We start from the raw sequence: 24,393 nt of genomic DNA on the forward strand, positions 1-24,393 counted from the left end.
ATACTACAATAATGTGGGGAAAGAATCCTAGGCAGGTGGTAAAACTGCTATACAACAATAACTTTGTAATTGGTGAAGGTATTCCAAGTAACTGTTGAATCAACTGTTGAATATTTGTTAGCAAAATTTATACATGAAAGCATAGGTCATTTACTTGGTTTCACAATAATGGGAAACTAAAAACACAGGTTATATAAGAGAAAGAATTTCTGAAGAATGGTTAATCTGTCTCAGTCACAATTCATCATGTGAATTGCCTAACACTTGCTGAGGTGTGGTTGTATCTAAGAATTCTAAACACATGACGTTTTCAGAATCTTCTCCCTGTAATCTTGCTAAGTATTGCAGAAGTTTGCCTTACCTTAAAGGTTTTTTCCAATTACATTGCAATCAAAGGATTTTCTCTTTGGTGAGTTCTCAGCTAACCATTGAGAGATGACTTATGGTAATTTCATTTCTGAGTCACTTCTTGTGAACTAAAGACAGATTAACAGGAGATGAATTTTTTTAAACATTCCTTACATTTATTTTTTCCTTTATGGATTCTCTGATGTCTATTGATATCTAATTTCTGGCTAACTGTTTTGTCATATTTTTTGAAATCTGTATCAATGTAAGCATGAATTCCAGGAAAATACTTTTCAACATTCATTACACTTGTAAGAAAACCCCTGTGCGAATTCTTTGATTATAACAGTTGATTTTGGAAGAATGATGTTTTTCACACTAATAACATTCATTAGCTTTCTCCTTTACATGAGTCCCTGTTGTATGGGCCATGGTTTCTAACAAAAGGCTTTGTCACAAAGATTACATTGATTTTGGGAAAAAGCTCTTCCACATTCAGTATATTCTTAAACTATTTCCTTTGTTTGAATTCCATGATGTGTTATGGGGCATTACTTCTGACAAAAGGATCTCTTACATTTATTACACTCAAAAGTCTCTACTCTAAATTCTCTGATGTTATAAGGCATGATTTTGGCAAAGAGCTTTCTAACACTCATTATATCCATAAGGTTTCCCCCCCATGTGATTTCTGATGTCTTAAGAGGTGTGACTTCCAGATAAAGGCTTTTTCACATGCATTACATTCAAAAGGGTTTTCCCCTATATGATTTGATGATGTGCAGTTAGGGTTGAATTATAGTTAAAAAGTTTCTGAGTCATTACATTCATAAGGTTTCTCCTTGTGTGAATTCTCTGGTGCATTGTGTTCTCACTTATTGTCAAAGGCTTTTCCACATACATTACATTCATAAGGCTCCTGTCCTGTGTGAATTCTCTGGTGTTCAATAAGGTCTGATTTTTGGCCAAAGACCTTTCCATTAGTCATTAGCTTAATACGGTTTCTCACCTGTGTGAATTTTCTGGTGTATAGGAGTTGTGATTTTCACAAAAGACTTTTCCAGTCATTACATTCATGACATTTCTCTCCTGTGTTAATTCTCTGATGCATTGAGTTGTGATATATTTCCAAAGGCTTTTCCTCAGTCATTAAATTCATAAGGTTTCTCCCCTGTGTGAATTCTCTGATGCATTATTAGGCTTGCCTTCCGGCCAAAGGCTTTTCCACAGTTATTGCATTCATAAGAATTCTCCCCTGTGTGAATTCTCTGATGTCTAATGAGGTGTGACTTCTGGCCAAAGGCTTTTCCACAGTCATTACATTCATAAGGTTTCTCCCCTGTGTGAATTCTCTGATGCATTATTAGGCTTGTCTTCTGGCCAAAGGCTTTTCCACAGTGATTACATTCATAAGGTTTCTCCCCTGTGTGAATTCTCTGATGCATTATTAGGCTTGTCTTATGGCCAAAGGCTTTTTCACAGTCATTACATTCATAAGGTTTCTCCCCTGTGTGAATTCTCTGATGCATTATTAGGCTTGCCTTCTGGCCAAAGGCTTTTCCACAGTTATTACATTCATAAGGTTTCTCACCTGTGTGAGTTCTCTGATGGTTTCTGAGGCTTGCCTTCTGGCCAAAGGCTTTTCCACAGTCATTACATTCATAAGGTTTCTCCCCTGTGTGAATTCTCTGATGCATTATTAGGCTTGCCTTCTGGCCAAAGGCTTTTCCACAGTTATTGCATTCATAAGAATTCTCCCCTGTGTGAATTCTCTGATGTCTAATGACGTGTGACTTCTGGCCAAAGGCTTTTCCACAGTCATTACATTCATAAGGTTTCTCCCCTGTGTGAATTCTGTGATGCATTATTAGGCCTGTCTTCTGGCCAAAGGCTTTTCCACAGTTATTACATTCATAAGGTTTCTCCCCTGTGTGAATTCTCTGATGCATTATTAGGCCTGTCTTCTGGCCAAAGGCTTTTCCACAGTCATTACATTCATAAGGTTTCTCCCCTGTGTGAATTCTCTGATGCATTATTAGGCTTGTCTTATGGCCAAAGGCTTTTCCACAGTCATTACATTCATAAGGTTTCTCACCTGTGTGAGTTCTCTGATGGTTTCTGAGGCTTGCCTTCTGGCCAAAGGCTTTTCCACAGTCATTACATTCATAAGGTTTCTCACCTGTGTGAATTCTCTGATGGTTTCTGAGGCTTGCCTTCTGGCCAAAGGCTTTTCCACAGTTATTACATTCATAAGGTTTTTCACCTGTGTGAGTTCTCTGATGGCTTCTGAGGCGTGACTTCTGGCCAAAGGCTTTTCCACATTCCTTGCATTCATAAGGTTTCTCCCCTGTGTGAATTCTCTGATGCATTATTAGGCTTGTATTCTGGCCAAAGGCTTTTCCACAGTCATTACATTTATGAGGTTTCTCCCCTGTGTGAATTCTCTGATGCCTCATGAGATTTGATTTCTGGCCAAAAGCTTTTCTACAGACATTACATGCATAATGTTTCTCCCCAGTGTGAACTCTTTGATGAATTATGATGCTTGACTTCCGGCCAAAGACTTTTCCACAGTCAAAACATTTATAAGGTTTCTCCCCTGTGTGAATTCTCTGATGCATTTTGAGGTTTGATTTATGACCAAAGGCTTTTCCATATTCATTGCATTCATAATGCTTCTTCCCTGTGTGTATTCTCTGCTGATTGATGAGGTTGGACTTGTTCAAAAAGTCTTTTCCATAGTCATTATATTCATGAGGTTTCTCCTCTATGTGAATTCTCTGTTGTGTTATGATGTACGGTTTTGGGAAAAAGACTTTTCTACTATCAGTACACTCATGAGGTTTCATCTGTATGTGAATTTTCTGTTGTCTAATGAGATCTGACTCCTGGGGAGTGGTCTCTCCACATTCAATACACATATGGGGGTTTCCCTGTATTTGAGTACTGTGATGGATGTTATGGCAGGACTCACAACTGAAAGATTTTTCACAAGGTTTACCTGCATGGAGTTTTTTCTCTAAATATGGTCTCTGATTTATGGCAAGATGTGATTGGTAAATAACAGGTTCCACATATCTAATATATTCATAAAATTTCTCTCTTATGTGGGTTTGTTGATGCGTACTGAGGTTAGAGCTTTTGTGGAAAGCATTTATTATTTGAGTTGCCTTTCCAACAGTGATAGTTGACTTATTACAGGTTTCTCCCTTATAAACCTTCTCAGATTTAAAGAACATCTTCCTTGTGAAGCCTTTCCTTTGTCCAATATGCTCAAATGTCTGATTCATAGTCTGAATCTTGTGACACTGATTAAGAGGCTCACAGAACTGGAGAGAGTTCCCAGGTACCTTAGTGGCATCAAATTTCTCTTCAGCTTGTAGTTGATCAGACCCCCTTTGGGGATACACATTGTGACATACATTGCATTATTCAGGTTTCATTCTTAAATAATTTCCCTTTCTGATATTTAGTTTTGGAATATGGCTTGAACATAAATTAAATGTTTTTCTTAATTCAACTCTCTTTGGAGTTGATGTGTTGTTATTTTTCATAACATTAAGATTCAGACGTTTGTCCTGACATTCTTGGTTGGTCCTAATCAGGTCATCCCTTTTCACAGCAACTGAAATGAGAAAAAAATAAACAACCACTTCACTGAATCACATAGAACTTTCTCCTTGATAACTTATGTAAATGGAATCAAGTTACTTATTATTCAATTGGCATAAGATATTAACAAAATCAATACGAGAAAGTTATGATTATTATATGGCTTTTCTCCTTAACACATTAATATATTGAATAGTATCAATAGTCTCCCAATGCTCAATCATGATTGTGTTCACTACTTGAATTCTGTTCAGATATGCCAGTTTGAAACCTGACTACTCTGTCTCCAATACAACTCTCTGCTTTGAATATAACTCTCTGCTTATGTAACCTGGGAGGCTGCAGATGACAGTTTATGTGTTTGGGACCCTGTGATACACCAGAGAAGACTAAATAGAATTCCAGGATATTGGCTTCAGACTAGTCAGACCTAACTGTTGCAGTCATTTGCAGACAGTGAGTTAAAAGATCTCTCTCTACTCATTGACATTCTGCTTTTATCAGAGATGAAACAACTACACAAGATTTCAAAGAATAGACAAATATTTAGCAAAAATTTTCACCCCTTGCCTAGAAAACATTTTTTTCCTTGTGCTTTTGCTCCAGTTTATATTTAGAAAAATTGTGTATTTTGGGCTTCTCTAATATTTCAGAAATATGAGAAAGTTTTACTGGATCATTTACTTTCAGGTGAAGAATGAAATGTGTTTGTATTCCAAACAGGATCACATTTAAGGAATAGTATATGAGTGTATGTTTCCTCATGTTTAGTCTTCCCTGGGATTTGTAGGATTTTTCAAATGAAAAACTTTTATCTGCAATCTATGACAGCTTCCCCATATTCCTAAGTAAATCTGACATCTTCAGCTTCTCATATCTGTTACTGGTACAGAAAAGTCACAGTATACCATCTTGGGTATAAACTCGATACCAGTTTAAAGAATTTGTTTCTACAACCCACAGGGTGCTCACTTTCTTTGAAAAGTGTTTTCTTATTTTTTTAACTTTTATTTAATAAATATAAATTTCCAAAGTACAGCTTTTAGATTATAGTGGCTTTTCCCCCCACATATCTTCCCTCCTACCCACAACCCTCCCATCTCCCACTCCCTCTCCCATCCCATTCACATCAAGATTCATTTTCAATTATCTTTATGTACAGAAGATCAATTTAGTATATATTAAGAAAAAGATTAACAGTTTGCACCCACACAGAAACACAAAGTGTACAGTACTGTTTGAATACCAGTTATAGCATTAATTCACATTGTGCAACACATTAAGGACATAGATCCTACATGAGGAATAAGTGCACAGTGACTCCTGTTGTTGACTTAACAAATTGACACGCTTGTTTATGGTGTCAGTAATCACCCTAGGCTCTTGTCATGGGTTGCCAAGGTTATGGAAGCCTTTTGACTTTGCCAACTCTGATCATGTTTGGACAAGGTCATAGTCAAAGTGGAAGTTCTTTCCTCTCTTCAGAGAAAGGTACCTCCTTCTTTGATGCCCATTCTTTCCACTGGGATCTCACTTGCAGAGATCTTTCATTTAGGACATTTTTTTTTGCCAGAGTGTCTTGGCTTTCCATGCCTGAAATACTCTCATGGGCTCTTCAGCCAGATCCGAATGCCTTAAGGGCTGATTCTGAGGCCATAATGCTATTTAGGACATCTGCCATTCTATGAGTCTGCTGTGTATCTCGCTTCCCATGTTGGATCATTCTCTCCTTTTTAATTCTTTCAGTTAGTATTAGCAGGCACTAGTCTTGTTTATGTGATCCCTTGACTCTTAATCCTCTCATTATGATCAATTGTAGACTGAAACTGATCACTTGTACTAGTGAGATGGCATTGGTACATGCCACCTTGATGGGATTGAATTGGAATCCCTGGTACATTTCTAACTCTACCATTTGGGGCAAGTCCGATTGAGCATGTCCCAAACTATACATCTCTTCCCTCTCTTATTCCCACTCTTATATTTAACAGAGATCACTTGAAAAGTGTTTTCTAACTAATTCTGAAAACACCAGCTGTGGTTATCTCCTCTCAATTCTTTCTATAAACACTCTTCTGTGATAATTTGAGTTTCTCAAGGCTTTTGATTAGTTGCCTCCTATTTTCACAGAACACTTCATTTCCTATGCTGTTTTGTTATTTTCTTGTTTTTCAATGACAATGAAAAATAAGAATTCATAATTCAAACTCTTCTCCCAAACAAATCTGAGCCATTCAACATGAACCTATGAGGTTACTTGACCTTGGGATTGAGAAACTCATGAATTTCTTGGTGAGTCTAGGATCACTTATTTTCATGTTCCTATACAAGTTCATGCTTAGCTTTATGATTTTTGATGTCACAGCACAGAGGTTTATTCCTGATCATCTTTTAGCATTTACTCATTTATTAACTTACTTAAAAGCCAAAGAGACAAAGATTGAGGCACAAAGAGAATGAAAGAGAGGGTTGCCAGCCACTGAAGGAGTTAATAAATGCATGAAGGAAAAGGTATGAAAGTGTGGAGAATGACAAGTTAGAATTTGTAGAATGAATCTAACCTGGAAAAAAAAAACCTTTAGTAACATCAGAAAGGCATTATAATTTTTTTAATTCAAGAATATCTTCACCATGAAAAAAAGAGACAGACATTGGTATCCCCAGATATTCTAGAATACTTGATATACAAATCCAGATGTCATCAGGAGTAAGACTTGAGAAAAATTCATGGAAAGAGCACCAGTCAACATCTGCTGCACTGCTTCTACTTTGGCCTCCCTGCCCATTATGTGCAGACTGACCTGGAAGGCTCTGATGCAAGCATTCTTCCACCATCCAGGGCTCTGCTCCTTGCTCCAACTTCAAGATCAAATCAGGTTTGGTCATGCAGTGCCCTATTAATGGAAACAATGTCAGACTTTGTGAAATCACAATGTTGGGTTATTTAAAAGACTAGAGCTTGGTCCAGGTGCTCTGCAACAAAGGTACCAATTTGAATCCTTCCTGGATGTTAGAAATTCAGATTATTCATGTTCTCAAATTCTACACCTTCTAAACATTATACTTTATAAAGTGTTTACTTATTTGTCAAATAGCAGAAAATGTTACCATTGGGAATGTGATGGGTGTCACTCACCCAAGGAGAACAGGATGCTGTAGGTCTCCAGCATCACATCCCTGTACAAGATTTTTTGAGCATTGTTCATGTTCTGCCATTCTTTCCAGGTGAAATACACAGCCAGGTCTTCAAATCCTATCATCACCTGTAATAGAACACCTCTGGTCAACATATGAACTCTGTCACAAAACAAACACTAAAAGCTGTGTATGTTGTATACAGGTATGAAGGAAGAAGGAAGGATGTGGTTTCATTTTAGACTTGAGCATTTGGACAACCACATAAGAAGCATTAAACAGGGAGTCAAACTATTGTCTGAAAGCAGTGAAACATGCCCAAGCCAGAGGGAAACAGGAGTTTGAGATCAAAAGGGCTACATCTGTCCAGAGGAATTACATAACAGACTGAAAGCGGGATAATATTAACTTTGAGTGAGCAATGTTAAAGTGAAGAATTTAGAAGTATTTAGGGAAAAAGACAAGATCCTATCAGTGAAGCCTTAATGAGAATGAACACAGAAGAATTTCCAGGAAAACATCATCCATATTCACTTCAAATATGGCAGAGGACAAATATTTTAAAGAGAGGGCAAGCATTTAGTTTAGTGTTTATGGTGCCAGCTAAGAAACCCTAGTTCTACTTCAGAGTGCCCAAGTTGGATTTCCAGTGCCAGTTGTAGTTTCCAGCTCTCAGCTAATGCAGAACTGGGGAAGCAGTAGTGCTGCCACCAAGGAGGCAGGCATAGACTCCATTCCTAACTCCTGGATTCAATCCTGCTAACCTCTGCTTGGATGGTTATTTAGGGAGTGAATAAATGCATGGGAGCTCTCTCTCTCTCTCTCTCTCTCTCTCTCTCTCTCTCTCTTTCTGTCCTTTAACTTCTTTCCCTATCAAGCTCATAAATATTTTTAAATAAGAACATTGAGGTAAGACAGACAATAGAAAATAGCTTTTGGCTTTGTCCATGATTATTCTACCGATGAACATTTGAAGAACTGAAATAACATCAAATTAAAGGAAAACAATGGAATTATTTGCCTAAAAACAGTACTTGGGGAAGTCTGCACTACAATCTGCATTTGTGACTGATTGAGAGAAATGCATAAAGATTTAAGAAACTGAAGTAGGCATCTGCAATGTGATGTAGCAGGTTAAGCCTCCATCTGCAATTCTGTCATCCCTTGTGAGCGTACAATTTGAGTCCTGCCTCTCTATTGCAACCCAGCTCCATTGCTAATACGTCTGAAAGAGTACTGAAAGATGGTCTGGGTATTTGGGCCCCATCCCCTAATATGGGTGACCAAGACGGAGTCCCAGGCTCTTGGTTTAGCCTGGCCCAGTCCCAGCCACTGTGGACATTTGGGAAATGGAGCAGAAAGATGGAAAATATCTCTTTTTCTCTCCCTGTCTCTCCCAATCTCTGTAACTCTTCCTTTCAAATCAATAAATAAATATTACAAAAACAAAATAACCTGCACTAGATTCTTTTCCCCACATTTTGGGATCCTATACCTGAATCAAGTTCAGCTCCTCAGAACTATTAAGGACTGCATTACTCTAAAAATTCAGAAATGAATTTAACGGATATGTGTGTTAGTACTAGGCAATTTTTACCTTTGTAGAATTCTAAGTATTTATTTTCAAGGTAGCACTAAAATGTTGACCACTATGTCATGTATGTGACGATAAAGACTGGGACATCATGAACCAAAAGATTTAGGATATTTTGCTCTGAGATTCAACTCAAACATGTAATATATATTTTGTCATGGCAACAGAAAGAACAGAGACCAAACTGCCCTATCTTAGATGAATGTAATGTTTCATAATCATGACACATTTGTTATTCATCTTATTTGTGGATATTCTCTGAGAACAAAGTTATGTTTATTTTCCTTTTTGATTAATAAACAATTATAGATTTCCTAAAATGAAAGTGACTACAAGCTGAGGAATAATTAAGAAAGCACTGCCTACAAATTTTGTAAAATAATGATAATAGTAAAAAAAATTAAAACTTTAAGGGCGATTATCCAAATAAATGAGGTTATCAAAGAGATAAGCATTATGTTGTCACTAAAATTTACATTAGAGAAAGTCATTTTGAATTCATTCTTTTTCTATGATTTCAAAAATACCATATAGGATTCCATATATATGTGTGTACACTAGAACACTTCTTGTATTTTTAGACCTGAAAGTCTATAGAATGAATGCAACTTACAGCATCACATTTTTGGCCAAAATTGCATTGGAACAAATATACATAATATATATTTAATGTAGTATACTTTTTCAGTAATGATTTCAAATAACACCATTCCCTGTATCCATCCCTTCACAAGACCTTGGATTTCACCATTTCACTTCCTTTACCTATGAGACATCAGGACATGTGAGAGAAACACACATTGTAAAGCATTTGCCTTCTCAGATTTTCCTTATTTGACACAGTTATCTTCAGGAAAACCCTGGGGTCTGCTTGTGGAAGAGATAAGATCTAGCCAAGATTCACTAGAAATTACCATTTGAGTGGCTGCTCCCCTCCTGATTCAATTCCAGCTCCCTGCAAAATCACATACTGAAAAACACCTCCTGGGAAGCAATGCCTCAAGTAGGTGAAGGCCTTTGAGCCATGTCAGAGACTTGGATTGAGTTATTTCTTAAACAAAATTACTTATTTGAAAAACAGAGAGAGAGAGAGAGAGAGAGATCTTCCTTATCCCAAAAACTTACAACCAAAATTCACCACAAATACGGTCAATTTCTGTAGACATGCTTACTGTGGACATAACATATAGTGGAAGATGGGATCCATGAGTTCTCTTGACAAATACAGAGCCTCCATCATTCAGATAGGATGGGGCACTACTTCTCAGCCATATTCACCCAGGACATATTCTTGGCAACAGGAAACTGGAGTCAGAACAAATGAGGATGCCTTGCCCTTCAGTTGGTGGTAGAGAGGAGAAGGATCCTGATGTTTCCATTTCATTGTGTCATGACAGGGGATAAGAAAGCAGACCAGGTTTCAACTGGCACCAAATCTCTTTGCTCTTACTTTCTGTGGTATTTATTTACTCCCTATATGTCTTTGGAGTTTACTAGAATAGCTTCTTATTTAGATTTTAAGGAACCCTCATCAATTTTACTAAAAAACGTGTTCCCACTGCTACACACAATCATTTCCAAATTCTATGAATCATTCAATTTTAATGCTTATATGCTTAATTATTAATTATATTTGTAATTGCCACATACTAATGACAAATTAGCTTAAAAGAATTGAACTCAATCAAATGTAAGTCTCATATCTGATCCATGGTATTATTTCTATGTTTTGGAAGCTTTGTAGATGTTTATTATATGTGCCACTAAAATTCAATTTCATGTTCATTAAACTGGTAAAATTCAGTGCATGTTTTGAAAAACACACATAGTGATAAATTTGGAAAAGCTGTGAAGTACTACAAGTGGTTGTCAAAGAGATGAAAAATCCACAATGACTATTCTTTTTTTTTTTTTTTTTGGACAGGCAGAGTGGACAGTGAGAGAGACAGAGACAGAGAGAAAGGTCTTCCTTTTGCCGTTGGTTCACCCTCCAATGGCTGCCATGGCCAGTGCACTGCGGCCAGCGAACCGCGCTGAGCCGAAGGCAGGAGCCAGGTGCTTCTCCTGGTCTCCCATGGGGTGCAGGGCCCAAGCACTGGGGCCATCCTCCACTGAACTCCCTGACCATAGCAGAGAGCTGGCCTGGAAGAGGGGCAACCAGGACAGAATCCGGCGCCCCGACCGGGACTAGAACCTGGTGTGCCGGTGCCGCAAGGCAGAGGATTAGCCTAGTGAGCCGTGGTGCCGGCCCACAATGACTATTAATTTAGTATCTAGTGTTGAGAAAATCAGAAGTATTTGTGAAAATTTTGCTACAATGCATTACATTTATGATTTTCAGAATCTATCTTTCCTATGTATAATGTAGTTCTGTGCTAGCTTTGAGTAACAGAAATTTAAAATGTGAAGATTTTTCAATATTTTATAAAGATTCAATTTTTATTTGAGGAGCAGCTATGGACATAAAGAAGGAGAGACAGAAAGAGGGGTCTTCTATCCACTGGTTTACTCCCCATATGGCCACAATGGCTGGAGCTGGGATGATCCAAAGCCAGGAGCTAGGAGCTTCCTCTGGGTCTGCCACATGGTTGCAAGGGCCCTAGTATTTGGGCTTTCACTGCTTTCTTGGCCATTACCAAGAGCAGAACTGGAAGTGTAGAAGCAGGCACTTCAATTGGCACCCATATGGGATTCCAGCACTGCAGTTGAAGACCTAACATACTATGCCAAAGCATTAACCCAATGAATGGTTTTGGGAAGACATTCTCCATGCAGCATAGTCTGTAATATTGAGAGGTAAGATTTAGGTTTTATTTCCCATGCTATTTATCTATTAGCAACTATAAATATTGAATATCATATATACATATATTTACATATTTTTGTAGTGGCAGATTTTGTTTTTATTCTCTCCAATACTCTTTTTAATGGTTTGCTAATTTGCCACCTTATGGTTATTGTATTGATGTTACCTATAGATAACAACCATTAGGCATTTCCACTGTAGTATGTGTTTATATGTGCAAGTATTTTTGTTTCTGTGTGTGTGCATGCATGCACAATTTTCAATGGAGTTAGCTCTGAAAGTAATACTGTAAGAATCCTAACACTCATTTCAACATCTCTATCCTCCCCAGAGATAGCTGTCTTTGAGTCAGACCATGTAGCCCATATAAGTGTTATGGACTGAAATGTGCCTCCCTAAAACTCATACCTTTAAGTGCTAACTGCCAATATGACTCTACCTGGAGAAATTGCTTTTGAGCAGAACAAATATTATCATATGTGTGAGGTCCATTGGGAGAAAGGCCTCTAGAAGAAAATCAAGCTTGTTATGACTTTGATCTTGTGTTTTCAATCTCCACAACTCTGAGAAGTAAATTTCTCTGATTAAAATGACACTATCTGTGGTATTTTGTTAGCAACCTAATACAGCCTCATTTCTGCAAGCATTCTCTGCAGTCACCTAGAAGGTCCCCACAGTTATCAGGGAAACATAGAAATTAAAACTATGACTTCAGTTGGCCAAACATATAGAAACACAATAAAGATATCAGATAAGTAACCTACTATCCTTCTCAAGTACCCAGAAAAAACAAGAATAAGTCAAATCCAAGGGCAGTAAAAAATGAATAATAAAGATCAAAGCAGAAATAAATAAGGAAGAATCTTAATCAATACTAAAAATAAATAAAATGAAGAGGGACAAGCATTGTGGCATAGCAGGTAAAGCCACTGCCTGTAGTGTTGGCACCCCATATGGGAGACAGTGCAAGTCCTGGCTGCTCCACTTCTGAACCAGCTCTCTGCTATGGCCTGGGAAAGCAGTAAAAGATGGCCTAAGTCCTTAGGCCCCTTAACCCACATCTGAGACCTGGAAGAAGCTCCTGGCTCCTGGCTTTGAATGAGTGCAGCTCTGGCCATTGTGGCCATTTGGGGAGTAAACCAGTAGATGGAAGACTCTATCTCTCTCTCTCTCTCTCTCACTCTCTTTCTCTGCCTCTACTTCTCTGTAAGTCTGCTTTAAAATAAATAAATCAGTCTTTTAAAAAAATGAAGAGCTGATTCTTTGAAGAAAATAATTTTCTAGCTAAATTAAGAGAAATAGGAAATGATTCAAATGAATACAATCGAAAACAGAAAATATCCACTCAAACAGGAAAGTAAGAATTTAAATTTATATTTCTGTTTGCAGATAACATGGTTCTATATGGAAATAAATAAGAACATCATCAAGAGAATTCTGGAACTGATAATTTAATAAAATTGACAATACAAAATGAATTCAGTAGCACTTTGGTATATAATAATGAACTTAGTGGGAAGCAAATTTTAAGAGCAAACATATTTACAATTGTCACAAGAAAATCAAATATCATGCAATAAATTTAATCCAGGATATGAAAGCCTTCTACAATAAAACCTCTAAACTGATGAAAAAAATATATAAAAATTGGAAAGTTGTCTCATTATCCTAGGTTGAAATAATTTGTATGATTGAAGGAGGTGAAGAAAATTTTATTCTTTTCCTAGTGGATTTGTTAGATTCTTGACCAGTGCCTGTTAGCCTTGCCACAAACTTTTGTATCACGCTACTTTCCTTCTGCTGAACTTCTATTTAGTCTCTTCTCTGTGGCTTTAAAAATAGTATACCTGCTGTATACCAAGGATATTTTTTGTTTTATTCCTTATTACATTTCTCCAAGAAATTGTGATCCTCAAAAGATTCACTCATTTATACAGTCTGTAGTTTTCATGAGCCATGGTTTTCACATGTGAAGTAGTATATTAAGGGCAAGGCATAGAGCAGGAACTGAGCAAAAGTTCACAGTGATTAAAGCAGAGTTGGGGTCAGGGGCCACTGACAAAGATGAAGATGAAGAAGTAGGCAGAAGTGAGATGTGGAAGAGTCATGTGGTGTAGATGAAGATATGAAAGAGAAATAAGGTGACAGCTATTGTGTTTAATTTGCTGCTTGGGGAATGGACTGAAGTTGAGAGCGAGAGTGGGAACCATCTTAGATAACTATTGTAATTTCATTTATGTAGGTGACAGCAGATATAAGGAAGGTGGGACCAAGGAGGTAGCAGGTAGAATGAAGAGATTTGAAAAATAGGTAAGGAATACACTCATCCAGTCACAGGTAAGTGAACAAAAAAGGGAAAGAATTGATTATTCCCAAATATTTACCTTTTATGGAAAGTGGAATGTTGGTGACATATTCTGAGATAAGGTTTACCAAGGGGGAAGCAAGTTTTACTTTTACTTTTGTTCATATTGATTTTGAGGAACTGTGAAGCTCATAGTTGCATATATATGTGTTCTATGCTCAGGAGAAATGTAAATTTATTTAAAGTAACATAAAGTATGATGTCATGAGGAGTAGATGAGTTTAGCCAAGCACTACATGTATTTGTAAAGTGTGTAGACAACCACTGCAATGGTAAACATCTGAGAAATATCAATATTTGATTTTAAGCACATGAGACTGCAAATGGACTTAAAAGGAGTAATCAAAAGTACAGAGGAAATTGAAGGAGATGTGTTACAATGTATGCTGAGGGAGACAGTGTTTGAAGAGGGAGCTAGGAAATGTGTCAGATGATGCCTTCTAAACCCATTCTTTGTTCTGATTAGTTACTTATCCCATTACTATGCTTCATTTTCATAACACAATTTATTCTCAGTGAAAGTGTACTTTATGTTATCTTGTGAGCATGTTGTCATATTAACCCTTAAGAGAAAAAGAGCCTATATTTTGTGCCTAGAAGAGGGTTTGGCATGCAGTAGAACTTTACAAAGTGCACTCTGTAAATGAGGAATTAAAAACAAAAATTCCATTTAACAAACACAGTAATCACTAATGACCTTGGGAAGAGCAATATTAGGAATAGTGGAAATAAAAATAAAACTTCAATAAATTGAATAACAGAGAGAAAAGGAAATGGGGTGAATGCTGATGTTAATGACTTTTTGAGGACTAAAATGATAGGGAGAGGGGCTGGCATTGTGGCATAGTGAGTAAACTGCCAATTGTGAGGCCAGCATCCCATGGGAGTGCCAATTTGACTCTGAACTACTCCACTTCCAACTCAGACACCTGCTAATGCACCTGGAAAGACAGCAGAACATGGTCCAAGGACTTGGGCCCCTGCTTTTCATGTGGGAAACCCAGAAGAAGCTCCTGACTTGAGCCTGGCCCAGCCCCAGTTGTTGCAACTCTTTGTGGCGTATGCTATCAGATGAGAGATCTCTCTGCCTTTCCCTCTCTATATTTAACTCTTTCAAATAAACAATGAAATACTTAATAAAAAACAAATAAACAATAGAAAAAACCCACAATATTATAACTTATTCCAAAAATATAAAAAAGAAAATAAATGCTAGAGAGGATATGAGAAAAGAAAACTCTCATATACTACAGGTAAAAATGTAAATTAGTACAGGAGTTATGGAGAACAGTATGGTCATTACTCAGAAGAAAAATTAATCTACATGACATAGCTATCTTACTGCTGGCTATACAGTAAAAGGAAATGAAATAAGAATATCAAAGAGAAAGCAATTTTCCTACAGTCACTACAACACAGTTCACAGCATTCATGATTTAGAACAAATCTAGCTGTCAATCAGTGAGACAGTGGACAAGGGAACATCATTTGGACACAAAAAATAAAATAATTTAAGTATCTCTATGCTTTAAAAGATATAAAAATAACTGAAATAAGCCAGACACAGAAACACAAATGTCACACATTCCTTGTCATATATTGAAGTGACAAAAAAATGGGTCTGAATTGTGATGAGTAGAGGCTGAGAAGGGTGGCAGCTAGGGAGAGAGGGGTATTGCTAACAGGTAGCAAAGCACAGGGAAGCAGAAGTAACTTCTGGTGTTCCATAATACAGTTTGATGACTAGAGTGCACCATATTAGGTACTATGTAAAGAACTGGAGGAGAGGAGCTGGTAGGCTCAAATTATGAAGAGGAAATGGAAAACTAGTTATCTAGCTTAATTAGTTTCTACCGTGTATATGTGTTCAAATATTGCACTATATCCTATAATAATGTATGACTAGTATACATTAATCAAAATTGCTGAAATGCAACTTTAAAAAGCAAAAGCATTTGTACGTACTAATAATGAACTACTACAAAATGAAATTAGTAAAACACTTCCATGTATAACAGCATAACAAACAGTTGGAAAAATATCCTCCAGAACTCTCAGTGATTAATGAAATACACAGCTTAATAATCAAAAAAATCAAGGTGGCCTTCCCACTTTAATTTTTCTGATCAATCCTTACATGATTTACAACCAGATTAAACTGGTATTTTGAAAATGCCATTGTGGGGAAACTGGAACTCAGATGGATCCTTATACTGGTCTATTCATTGCTAATACTGTTATCACTGCTATCATCATGTGGCTTCCTCCTCCCTCCAATCAGACAAGGGGACTGAATTCACCTCCCTGGTGCCTCAAAAAGTCACTCAGTATTTATATACCCCTTGCAAATTTCATATTCCTTATAGGCACTGGCCTGAAGTGCCAGCATCCAATATGGATGCTGATTCGAGAACCGGCTGCTCCACTTCTGACCCAGCTCTCTGCTATGGCCTGGGAAAGCAGTAGAAGGTGGCCCAAGTTCTTGGGCCCCTGAACCCATGTGGGAGACTGGGAAGAAGCTCCTGGCTCCTGGCATTGGATTGGTGCAGCTCCAGCCATTGCAGCCAACTGGGGAGTGGACCATCAAATGGAAGACCTCTCTCTCTCTCTGCCTCTTCTCTCTGAGTAACTCTGACTTTCAAATAAATAAATCTTTTTAAAAAGTGAAAAAAAATATTGTGTCTTTTTTACTTGAGTGAGTTCAATTCCTGGATATGGATATGGCTCCTGAATCCATCTTCCTTTTAAAGCAGACTGTGGAAAGCAGTGGTGATTTCTTAAGTGATTGGGTACATGAAACTCACATGGAAAACCAGGATGGAGCTCTCAGCAACCAGCTTTTGCCATGGTCCTCACCATGGCATCTGTGGGCATTTGGGTAGTAAATCAGTGGGCAGGGATTCTCTAAGTCTCTTCAATAAATAAACAAGCAATGAATTCATCAAAGAAAAAGAGTTACAGATTTAGATAACAGGTCACAAAAAGGAGTGTAAAGTGCATTGAATTTTCCATTAACATTTTGCAGAAGTGGGAACTTTTTTTATTCCAGGGCCATTTGTATATTTATATCATTCATGGACCATATAAAATTACCAACTGAAAAATTAGCATACTGTAGATCGATTATCCATTCCCACCTGAAGTTGCCTTGGCAGGGCCAGAACAAATGATTTCATGGACCTTATAATGGCCCACAGTATGGAAATTCCCCACCTCTGATTTAGAGCAAAATGTTAACTAAAGCTCTGACTTTTTTGCTTTGCTTATTGGCCCAGTCAGAGCTGATGTCCAATAAAGGTCTCTGGAACCAATTGTAGTTAGAAGAAGCTTCTTTCTATTTCCTTTGTTTAACTTTAGCTTGTACATTTTCATAGCCACTGATTTCACTTCAAAAGTCTAATTATGGGGGCCTACACTGTGGCCTAGAGGGTAAAGCCACCACCTACAGTGCCAGCATCTCATATGGAAGTGGCTGCTCCACTTCCAATCCAGCTCTCTGCTATGGCCTACAAAAGCAGTAAAGATGGCCCCTGTACCCACATGGGAGACCCAGAAGAAGCTCCTAGCTTCAGATTGGTGCAGCTCCAGTCATTGTGGCCAAGTGGGGAATGAACCAGTAGATGGAAGACTTTTCTCTCTCTGCCTCTCCTTCTCTCTCTGTATAATTCTTTCATATAAATAAATATATATTTTTTAAAAAAGTCTATTGATGGGATAACATTGTGGCACACTGGGTTAAGCTACTGCCAACAATGCCAGCATCCCATATAAGTACCAGTTCAAATCTCAGCTGCTCCACTTCCAATCTAGTTCCCTATTAATATTCCTGAGAAAGGCAGCAGAAGATGGCCTGGCACTTGGATCCCTGCCACCTGCATGGGAGTCTCAAATGGAGTTCCAGGCTTCTGGCTTCATTCTGACCCTACCCTGGCCACTGCAGCCCATTTGGAGGGTGAAACAGACCTCTCTCTATCCCTCTCTTTCTATCACTCTGTCATTCAAATACACAATGTAAATGTTTTTTTTAAAAAGTAGTTTAAATGAGAAATGGAAGAAAGTTTATCAAAGTAATGATAACACAAGATAAATACTAGGGCTCATTAACTTCAAAAAATATACACTAAATAGAAATTTAATGAAACTCAAATTGTATCCAAAAACCATCATCTACTACAAATTAAAATCTTTATATTGAGAGTCATATCAGAAAAAAAATTTATCCTCCCCTTTGAAAAAACCCACCTGGGGCTGGCATAGTGAGTTAAGCAGCCTCCTGCAGTGCTGACATCCCACATGGGTGCTGGTTCAAGACCTAGCTGCTCTATTTCCAATCCAGCTTGCAGCTAATGCACCTGGGAAAGCAAGTGCTTCAGCCAAGTGCTTGGGCCCCTGTACCCAAGTGGGAGACCAGGAAGAAGCTCCTAGCTTCTGACTCCTGGCTTCAGCCTGGCCCAAGCCCAACTGTTGAAGCCATTTTGATAGTGAACCAGTGGATGGAAGACTTCTCTCTCTCTCTGTAACTCTGCCTTTGAAATAAATAAAGCAAATCTTAAAAAAAAACCTATACAATGTAGTATTTTGGTTATTCCCTCACACAGAGAAACCTTTGATAAACTGTATATGAATCCTCCTGGCTTAATGTAATTCAGAGAGGATTTCCTTCTCCTAACATGTGGTAGACATCAATGACTACCATAAATGGTCAGATGAATGGACATCACCAGAATGCTTCCTCACACGGCACCTTTCCTTAAAGACATCACTGCTACTTACCAGCTTAGGCATCTCATATGAAACATATCTCTTACAAATTTTAAATAACATGCCAGAAACTTATAGCAGTACAAGGAATGATGTGCCAAGGACAGCCAGTTAGCCTGACAAGTCTACGAGTCCTGCTCTTGGCTGTCCCCAAGTCATATTAATGGGCACACAACATGGTTGCTCAGAAAGTGGTCTTACAGTTGTTTCATGAGTGTGAAGCAGCTCTTCCCAGCAGAAACACAAAACTAGTTGTCCATTCACAAGCACTGTGATAGGAAGTACACTGGAGAAAAGGTCACAAACAACATATTGAGGTTGAGAGGAGAAAAACTGTCACACTAACACCTTTGATCCAGGATTCAGTTTCTATTTTTACTTCCTAGATGACCTCATTATGGTAAATGAGATTCATAAATTAGTAATCGGTGGCAACACCACTCTAATAGAATACATGCATCACTTAAACAGTTATTCTTGTGAAAACTTCATTATACTCAAAGACAGCAACAGTTTTCAAGGCCACATCTACACTATGTGGGCAACTCTATATGGGGGATGGGGCACTTTTTCTTTTCCCTCTTCTTTCTTACCCCTCCTCACATTGACAACTTGTATAGAGGCTGGCACAGACCACAGTCGTTATGAAAATCTATAACTAATAGCCTTTCATATCAAAAATGTCATGGACTTAAACACAAAACGTAAAATAAGCAAAGTAACTGGACTTCTTAATTAAAACAGTATGGTCTGTAAGATAATCAGCTTGGGGGCTGGTGCTGTGGTGTAATGGGCTAAGCCTTTTCCTGCGGCACCAGCATCCCATATGGGCACCAGTTCTAGTCCCAGCTGCTCCTCTTTCAATCCAGCTTAGTAGATGACCCAACTGCTTGGGTCACTGAACCCATGTGGGAGATCCAGAGGGAGCTCCTCACTCCTAGCTTCAGATTAGCTCAGCTCCAGCTATTGTGGCCATTGGGAGAGTGAGTCAGGGGATGGAAGACCTCTCTCTCTGTCTCTCCCTCTCTCTGTATGCAACTCTGCCTCTCAAGTAAAACAAACAAATCTTTAAATAGCTTGGTGAAGCATTGGGTGACTGTAAGGAACTGGGCAGAGAAAAAGTTACTTTTCTGTAGTATATGTTTCTAGAGTTCTCCACTTCATCCAAACCCAGATTAAAATAGCTCCAGTTACTGACCCACACAATAGATTTGCATTAACTTTGGTTCACATCTCACTTTGCAAAGAGTTCAGTGGCAGGTAATAAGAGTTGACTTCCTTGCTAACAGAAGAAAGAAGGATGAAGATAGAAACTAAAAAGCAGCCAAATAAATAATCAGCTAGGTTTTCATGCTGCAAACTCCAAATTGATAAGTCTGTTAACAAAATACAGAACAGACATCAAACCACAAAACTTCCGCATACCCATCAAGCTGCACTGCCTAGAAAATGTCAGCTGGGTAAGCAGATCCCAGCTGTCAGGTGTGCCATGGGGACCCCACCCTCTGGGCCTTTGAGGTGTAGGGTAGGGACCAAGGAGCAGAAGCAGATCCTAATCTGAGTCTCCTTTCCCAACCCCCTGCAGCCTTTGGCCCCTTGCCTAAGGCCACTGAGCCCCGCCCCGCTGAAACAACCTCGGGAAACAGCAGGAGGCCTAGCCAGATGGAATTCTGCAACCCATCCTACCTGTGAATCACGCTTATTGAAATATAGAGAATGAGAGGCTCATTGCCTTCCTTGGCTGTCCCTCTGCTTGCCCTGCTTGTAAAGCTCTCCTATCCCATGCCCCCTCTCTAGTAACCACTACATAAGACACATTAAGGAAAGTTTGAGCAAGGTAGCATGCAGGACTGATTGGGTGCAGGGAGGTGGGGAAGCAGTGGTGGAAGACTCAACAGCTCCTACCGTGCCCAGGGAAGCCTCCAGGTTCCCTGGGAAGCAAGCGAAAAGCGTCTGGGATCCGCTGGCCCCACTCACATCCACCCCTCTCCCACACATGCATCTGTGCCCCTTTCTGTTCTCCATACTTACAAAAAAAGTCCCAGGCGCACGTCCCCTTTCTTCAGGACAGACAGGGAGCAAAGCAGGGAGTGGGGGGCAGGAAAAGTCCCTGGCAGTGTGACCTACAGGCGGTAGATCCTGAGGCTTAGTAGCAGAGGGTGGCAGGCTGCAGGATGCCTGGGATTGCACTTCCACAGCAAGAGACCTGGCGAATGCAGGAGAAAGCAGTGCAGCCGCTCAGTGAGTGAACTCCCTCAGTTCCCAATTCCAGGCAACATGGGCAGTGATGCGCAGGTGCACACACTTTCTGCCACATTCACCCTCACAGGCATTTGGAGCACGGAATACGTAAGGACACCGGGGACTCTGGGAAATGGAGTCCATGATAGGGCATACCTAGAGAGACCACTACCACTTTCCCCACCCCAAGGACTTCAGTCTGGGTTGGAGACAGACTGGAAACCAAAGGGCATTTGCTTCTGTTTACATCCCTCCTGCCCTTCCTTCCCATCCCCAAATTTCAAATTGGTGTTTTTCAAGAGTGGTTACCCACTGCTGCTAATTGATCCCCAAATCCTGGCTCCTTCATAACCTCTTGTCTTTTTCCAGAAAAATCTTTCTTCTGAGAGAGCCGGCGCCGTGGCTCAATAGGCTAATCCTCCACCTTGCGGCGCTGGCACACCGGGTTCTAGTCCCGGTTGGGGCGCCGGATTCTGTCCCGGTTGCCCCTCTTCCAGGCCAGCTCTCTGCTATGGCCAGGGAGTGCAGTGGAGGATGGCCCAGGTGCTTGGGCCCTGCACCCCATGGGAGACCAGGAAAAGCACCTGGCTCCTGGCTCCTGCCAGGATCAGCGCGGTGCGCCGGCTGCAGCTCCGGCCATTGGAGGGTGAACCAACGGCAAAGGAAGACCTTTCTCTCTGTCTCTCTCTCTCTCACTGTCCACTCTGCCTGTCAAAAAAAAAAAAAAATCTTTCTTCTGAGAGACATGAGCCTGGATCAAGGTGCAACTATTTTAAAATAGGCCTTCATCTTGTAACTCGGGCCTGACCAGGCCCTGAACCCTGAGCCAGAAGCTCCTAAATAAAATAAATGAACTCCCCTTGCAGTAAACTCTCCCAGCAACAGCCAATTAGCAGATAACAGAGAAATACCTAGAGTTCCTGGTGTCTTCTCAAGGCAATTAAGGTGATTGATAACTTCCCGAGACCCTGCAGTTTGGCATTATACCCCAGCAGCTCAGACCCTATACTTTAGCCAATCACTTTAAGAGACATCAGCCCCAAAGCCATCCAACCACCTTTACTAGGGCCATTCCCACCACTGGATGCACTAATCAATTCTAAGAGATGTCCTTTGAATTTCCCATGGGATGAGATGATTTGCTAAATGGTACTATAATATATAGAATGTCTCTAAAAACCCTATAAAACCCCTGTTAACTGAAGAGTTGGGGCTCTCAATTCAAATCTGCTGTGTTGGTGATAGTTGAGAGCCCAGGCATGGACGTGTAATAGAACTCTCATGTGTTTTACAGTGGTATCGGCTCCTTGGTGGTCTTTGGGGACAATCAAACTGGGCATAACACTTCCAGGAATGATTCTCTCAAATAATAAATGACTATAATTGCAATACAATTTTTAGAGGAGTGTAGATGGAATGGTTTAACATCCAGATTTAAGAAAACAATTTTTATTTGTGTTTTATTGATGTTTAATGTTCGTTTCAAATCATTTGACACCATCCTTTAATTCACCAAGTACAGAAACGAACAGGGGAACTGATACAGAACTAGCATTGCTGAGTATCTTCTAGGAGCCAGGTTAAGATACTGAATGCCTTACATCACATCATTTATACCTTAGGTTAATTTTGGAGGCAGGATTATCATCAGTTTACAAAGAGGAAACTGAGGCAGAAAGAGTTTAGAATTTGCCCATAACAATATAGTTAAAAAGTATATGTTAAAAGCCAACCAAATTCTAATACTGGATTAATAAATCTTTCTTTTTTCTTGGGGTTCAGTTTCTAAATCCCAGATTTCTCATCTGGAAAAAAAAAGAGAGAGAGTACCTACAATGATTATCTACACAGAAAACTGCGTAGGTTTATACCTTGTCTAAAAAAGGAAAGAAATTCAAAGTTGCTATTATTCCAAGATCATTTTTCTTATGTTTAATATCAAGATAGCATACAAATTTTATGTATTCTTAGGTATATGTGTGTTGTTTGTTTCTTAAGTTTTAAAGTAGAAACGCAAATAGTTAACTGGATAACATAGAGTTCTATGTTTATGATTACTTCTCTCAATTATAGTTCATAGGATTAGAGCTGCTGGATTGGGAATGCATAAATCTTTATCCATTCACTTCACACTAGCATTTACTAGATCAGAACATTCTTTGGGTAGATGCTCTTTCTTGCCAGATTGAAAACCTCATCAGGACAAGAAAAATGCTTGCTTTGACATTAAAACTCAGCATCGTGATAAAGTAAGCCTCTTAGTTGAATGAATAAATGAGGATATAACAAATACAAATAAGATTTCTGACCTTCAATAACTATCTAATAGAGGATACAAGGAAATAGAAATCTATTTGATGACTGCCACAATCAGCTGAATATATAATTTGTTGTTCTGAGAAAAGTTTGATCATAAAAGGACCAAGTTAATAACTATACAAGATTGAAGTGTAGAAATAGGAACCATCCAGGACCAATCAGGTTAAATCTTCACCCTAGCAATGTAATTAATGCATTCCATTCATTTATTTAATATGCATTTATTGAGCATTCTTTCATGTGGTGATTTGAAGGAGCTGTTTTACCCAGTATGCCACAGCATACTACCTCATACAGTGCCAGCATCCCATATGGGCAACTTGTTAGAAACCTGCCTGCTCCAGTTTCTATCTAGCTCTCTGCTATGGCCTGGGAAAGCTGTAAATGATGGTCCAAGTACTTGGGCTTCTGCACCCACATGGGAGACCCAGAAGAAATTCCTGGCTCTTGACTTTGAAACAACCCAGCTCTGACTCTTGTGGCCATTTGGAGAGTGAACCAGTGAAGGAAAATCTTTCTCTCTCTCTCTCTCTCTCTCTCTATTTTACTCTGCCTTTCAAATAAATGCATGAATCTTTAAAAAAAAAGAAGAAGAAAGAACTACTACCTACTTGCTTTCACTAAAAATTGGAGTGAGATACTGAGCTACCAAATACAGCCAAGAAGAGTGGGCCAAATCACAAAAGTCTTTGGACACAAAGGTAAAGAAGACAAAAGGCAAGAAAGTCAATTAAAGAGTCCATTAGGAGCCAGCACTGTGGCGTGGCAGGTAAAGCTGATGCCTGCAGTGCTGGCATCCCTTATGGGTGCTGATTCTAGTCCTGGCTGCTCCTCTTTCAATCCAGCTCTTTGCTATGGCCTGGGAAAACAGTAGAAGATGGTCCAGGTCCTTGGGCTCCTGCATCTGCATGGGAGACCTGGAAGAAGCTCCTGACTTCTGGCTTTGGGTCAGCACAGCTCCTGACATTGCAGCCAATTGGGGAATGAACCATCGGGTGAAAGACCTCTCTCTCTCTCTCTCTCTCTGTAACTCTGCCTTTCAAAGAAATAAATATATCTTTTTTAAAAAATCACACAAAAATTAGCATTAAAATGCTTTTAAAAAGTCTATTAAACGTAATTTAGTAGGATCAGAACCAAGGAACTGTGGCAGTGGGAATAAAGAGGCAACAAGTGAGATCTAAAAAGTATAATCAACAGAATTTCAATGCT

At 39.1% G+C, this 24,393-nt stretch overlaps 2 protein-coding genes across 4 annotated transcripts in view; both read right to left on the reverse strand.

The window, feature by feature from the left end:
• Positions 1-681: 681 nt before the first annotated feature.
• Positions 682-3,638, reverse strand: LOC138843607 (zinc finger protein 271-like). Of its 2 annotated transcripts, none has more exons than XM_070048279.1 (2): positions 1,504-3,638; positions 682-1,331 (listed from the first exon to the last, which is right to left on the reverse strand). In XM_070048279.1, exons 1-2 carry the CDS (start codon positions 3,636-3,638, stop codon positions 1,220-1,222), a joined length of 2,247 nt encoding a protein of 748 aa, XP_069904380.1. In that variant the 3' UTR covers positions 682-1,219. The 2 variants fall into 2 exon arrangements, with proteins under 2 accessions (XP_069904380.1, XP_069904381.1); XM_070048280.1 differs by having other exon boundaries at positions 1,212-1,771; positions 1,940-3,638.
• LOC138843608 (zinc finger protein 717-like) overlaps positions 3,152-24,393 on the reverse strand; it is a 94,317-nt gene continuing 73,075 nt past the window's right edge. Inside the window, exons 2-4 of one of the 2 annotated variants that reach the window (XM_070048283.1) lie at positions 7,097-7,223; positions 6,762-6,854; positions 3,152-3,973 (exon numbers count right to left, since the gene is read on the reverse strand). In XM_070048283.1, coding sequence (XP_069904384.1) covers positions 3,777-3,973; positions 6,762-6,854; positions 7,097-7,223 — 417 coding nt within the window. In that variant the 3' untranslated portion in view covers positions 3,152-3,776. Of the gene's footprint in view, positions 3,974-6,761; positions 6,855-7,096; positions 7,684-24,393 lie in introns of those variants that run through there. The other variant, XM_070048282.1, reaches the window with a different exon arrangement.

Source organism: Oryctolagus cuniculus, chromosome 8 (assembly GCF_964237555.1).
Source record: "Oryctolagus cuniculus chromosome 8, mOryCun1.1, whole genome shotgun sequence".
NCBI classification, from domain to species: domain Eukaryota; kingdom Metazoa; phylum Chordata; class Mammalia; order Lagomorpha; family Leporidae; genus Oryctolagus; species Oryctolagus cuniculus.

What these genes read in the sequence shown, in the direction of transcription:
- LOC138843607 (XM_070048279.1), bottom strand. Translation starts at nt 3,638, where the DNA reads ATGAATCAGACATTTGAGCATATTGGACAAAGGAAAGGCTTCACAAGG. An exon ending in ACAGGGGAGAAACCTTATGA is followed by an intron (nt 1,332 to 1,503) that starts ATTTAATGACTG and finishes TAAGCTAATGAC; the next exon opens with TAATGGAAAGGTCTTTGGCC.